The sequence below is a fragment of the Anopheles maculipalpis genome, chromosome 2RL (assembly GCF_943734695.1).
Source record: "Anopheles maculipalpis chromosome 2RL, idAnoMacuDA_375_x, whole genome shotgun sequence".
In the NCBI taxonomy this organism is placed as follows: Eukaryota; Metazoa; Arthropoda; class Insecta; order Diptera; family Culicidae; genus Anopheles; species Anopheles maculipalpis.
In genome coordinates this window covers 6,858,576-6,862,239 of record NC_064871.1, presented here as the reverse complement: position 1 = coordinate 6,862,239, position 3,664 = coordinate 6,858,576, and the positions used below count along the sequence as shown (strand labels likewise).

Below are 3,664 nucleotides of genomic sequence, written 5' to 3'. Positions count from 1 at the left end.
GTCCGCGCACGACACGATTATCACATCGAATCGGAGGAAAATGTGTGCTTGTCTCGTTAGAGGCCATGTTGGAGCAGCGGGACGCGAAGGAAACTAATCTCTGCTTTCAGACACGGACGTTAACAGAACGTAAAGAGCTTTTCTTATAATTCTCGATCATTCCTCGATCAACGTCAACTAATAAAACCTGTTTACTTCGGAGAAACAAAACAAAAATGCCGCATCTAAATAATATCTACCGAAATCTCACACTGTCCTTTCTCCTGCCTTCACGCCACTCTCCCTCCCTATCCATTTCATCCCTTTCTTTTGTATTAGAAGTCCAGTCTTTAAAGATAATCTATGTACAGCTAGTACGTTTTCCCGCACAACACACACACACATACGCACACATCCTCACTCCAATACCGACGCGTGTATCATTGTCCTTCCTTAAAAAAAGAACCCCTCCCACGTGCGCTGTGCTTTTCAAAAGCAAATGCGCTCGAGTTCGTCGGGAAGTCGGGACCAAACGGGCAGATGGTTTGCTGTAAGTAGTTGGTTAACGTGGCTCAGGCCCTCCGCTGGTTGGTGCAGCGTCCGGTCGAGCTACGGGCTCGCTTCTACTACGGTTTGAACTTGACCAGCGGTATGTTTTTGGAGTTGAGACACTTGTCGCAGCACCATTCGGCGTACACTTCCGCGTGTATTAGGTTGAAGGCCGCCTCCGTCAGTCCACTGCACGTCCTGTTGTGGTAGAAGCAAAAATATTTGAATACTATTATAGTAACGATCGCGGTGTGAAGTTAACGCTGAAGCATTACTTACCGATGAAACCAAAAGTTGCATCCCGATTCGCACAGAATGCCCTGGTCATTATCGTGCACCTCTTTATGGCATCCTCCACAGGGATAGATTGGCGGGGCGTTCGGGTTTTGCGGGTTGAACACCTTCGACTGGTCGGGCGGGTATAGTTTACCGGAGGTGACTGGCATCGGTTTCGGTCCAAACATACCCATATGATGGTGATGGTTCGGTCCGTTTGGACCGTTTCCCGGTGGTCCTAGTCCACCCATCGGTCCACCTCCCATTGGTCCACCTCCACCCATCGTTCCACCGGGGCCCATACCGCCCCCGCCGCCACCCATGATGTGTGGTGATTGCATTGGACTACCACCCACCATTCCACCACCACCCATGCCTCCTCCACCTCCTCCACCCATATGGCCACCCATCGGTCCTCCCATCGGCGGTCCACCACCCATCATACCGCCCGGACCACCCATTCCTCCGTGCATTGGTGGCCGGTGTCCGCCTCCTGCACCCGGTGGCATGTTTCCGTGCGGTGGCATTAGACCACCTCCGACACCTCCACCGCCACCTCCCCCACCACCCATATGGTGGTGCTGCATGTTGTTGGCGCCCATCCCCGAGCCCATGTGATGATTGGCCGCGCCGTGATGATGGTGATGGTGGTGGTGCGGGTGATGATTCATGCCGCCCATCGAGTTGGCCGGACCTCCTCCACCGGGACCACCACCGGGGCCCATTCCCATACCGCCCATACTGTTACCCATCGGACCTGGGCCAACCATTTGGTTCATCTGCTGCTGCTGCTGCTGCTGTTGCTGGCCAGGGCCAGGGCCAGGTCCTCCTCCACTACCCGGACCACCACCACCGGGATTGTGTTGCGCGTGAGGTGACTGTTGGGGCAATGGCAGTTGCTGACCGTGGGGTGGTGGATGAGGCTGTAGCGGTTGTGACTGTTGCGATGACTGGCTGCCGCCCGGCAACGAGGGCCCTTGCTGGTTGCCACCGGGCTGTTGATTACTAGGCCCACCCTGACTACTGTTCTGTTGGCCTTGGGGCCCTTGTGGCCCGCCCTGCTGCTGTTGATTCGCACCCATGGGTCCGAGTTGATGAGGTAATTGATTTAAGTTCCCTGATTGCTGATTTGTCATTGCACCATTCGGTAAGTTCATCCTATTATTACTACTGTTCATGCCGACCCCACTGTTGCTGCCCGGTCCGCCGCTCATCACCACGTTCGGTGACGTTTGGCCACCGACGGTCACGTTTGCAGCGGACACCGGTTGTGGCGTTTGACTGTGGCCGGCTGAGTTGGGACCAAGTGGCACATGGTTCGGTGGGCCATTTCCGAGCGGACTGTTCATTGGCGGACCCATCGGTCCATTGTTCATATGACCACCGCTCGTGTTCATCGGACTGCCCAACATTCCTCCACCGCCTCCCCCACCGCCGGCAGCATGCGGAGATCCCATGCCGGGCAACGAGTTCATTGGGCTGCCAATGTTGCCGGCACTGAGCGGACTTCCCACGGATTTACTATTCATCTGCTGCTGTTGCTGTTGTTGCTGCTGTTGCTGCTGCTGGCTCATCGGGGACATTCCTCCCATCGGACCCATGGGCGACATGCTCTGGTTCATGGCGCCACCCATCGGACTAAGGCCACCCATCTGCGCTCCCGGGCCCATGCCCGGTCCCATCGGACTCATGCCACCTCGCTGCATCCCGTGCGGCATACCGCCCATTTGGCCCATGCCAGAGTTCATGTGCATACCGGGATGATGGTGACCCATCGGACTACCCATACCCATCGGGCTCATGCCCCTCATCGGCGGCCCTTGCGGTCCACCCGGTCCTGGACCACCCATGCCTGGTGGTCCGTGCGGTGGCCCTCCCGGGCCCATTACGGGATGAGGTGAACCGTGACCCGGTGGTCCGTGTGGTCCCATACCGTGCGGTCCCATACCGTGCGGCATACCACCACCGTGCGGTCCACCCATTGGTCCACCGTGTGGCGGCGGCCCATGTGGATGTCCGCCCATCGGTCCCGGTCCCATATGGTGACCACCTCCGCCACCATGCATCGGTCCCATATGGTTCATCGGACCCATCGGTCCACCGTGTCCCATCGCACCGCCACCCAGATGACCCATCATGCCGGGCCCGTGGCCACCACCGTGCGGATGGCCCATATGGCCCAGGTGCGAGGCAGGCGTTGGCGGTGGCGTATCATCGAACGGATTCGATGCCACTATCGTGTCACCGTATCCGGTCGGTGGCGGTGGTAGCAGGTCCTGGGGTGAGGGTGTCGGCGTCGGTTGCGACGTTACCGCGTTCGAGTTTACCACGTTGGACGTTTTCCTTCGCTTCTTCGGATTGCTCGGCGCGGATATGGGCAGCTGGGGCGATTCCGAGGGCGATTTGAAATCTGGCGGACATAGTCCGGGTCCTGGTAGTCGGTACGACGCCATGCCGAGATTGTGTGTCATGCTACTACGACTACTAAAACAGCTAAGCAGGTCCCACGTGCAGCGCTTCGTCCACGTGCTCACGCTCTGGTGAAAGGAGAATTCTGAATGAGTACGATCCTCCCGGTGTCTAGTTCCTTTCTAGTAACTAGTGTATTAACAGGAGATCATTCATCATCACACGATCCATCGCGAACACGCACATACACTACTAACGCACAGTCTTTTTTCGATTTTTCAAACACCAACGATAACGTACTTTCGTTCAATTTAAACCTATTTTCTAACGGCACTAAATCCGGCGTCTTCTGTTTCTGTTCCCATCGCTCACTCATACACACTACTCGGCGGTGGAGAGAAATTTCTTCAGCCACTCTTAACCAACACACGACACCTTCACTATGTCTAAA

The 3,664-nt window shown here is 56.5% G+C and overlaps 1 protein-coding gene across 1 annotated transcript; it reads right to left on the bottom strand.

Moving 5' to 3' along the window:
• Positions 1–544: 544 nt before the first annotated feature.
• LOC126557067 (protein pygopus) lies at positions 545–3,295 on the bottom strand. The gene is made up of 2 exons (XM_050212714.1): positions 808–3,295; positions 545–726 (listed from the first exon to the last, which is right to left on the bottom strand). The coding sequence occupies exons 1-2, from the start codon at positions 3,273–3,275 to the stop codon at positions 606–608; spliced, it is 2,589 nt and encodes an 862-aa protein (XP_050068671.1). The 5' UTR covers positions 3,276–3,295; the 3' UTR covers positions 545–605.
• Positions 3,296–3,664: the final 369 nt, after the last annotated feature.

Bases quoted from the DNA above. Each gene is read 5' to 3' on its own strand.
- LOC126557067 (XM_050212714.1), bottom strand. From the start codon at position 3,275: ATGACACACAATCTCGGCATGGCGTCGTACCGACTACCAGGACCCGGA. The intron at 727-807 runs GTAAGTAATGCT...CTACCACAACAG, and splicing joins TGCAACTTTTGGTTTCATCG to GACGTGCAGTGGACTGACGG.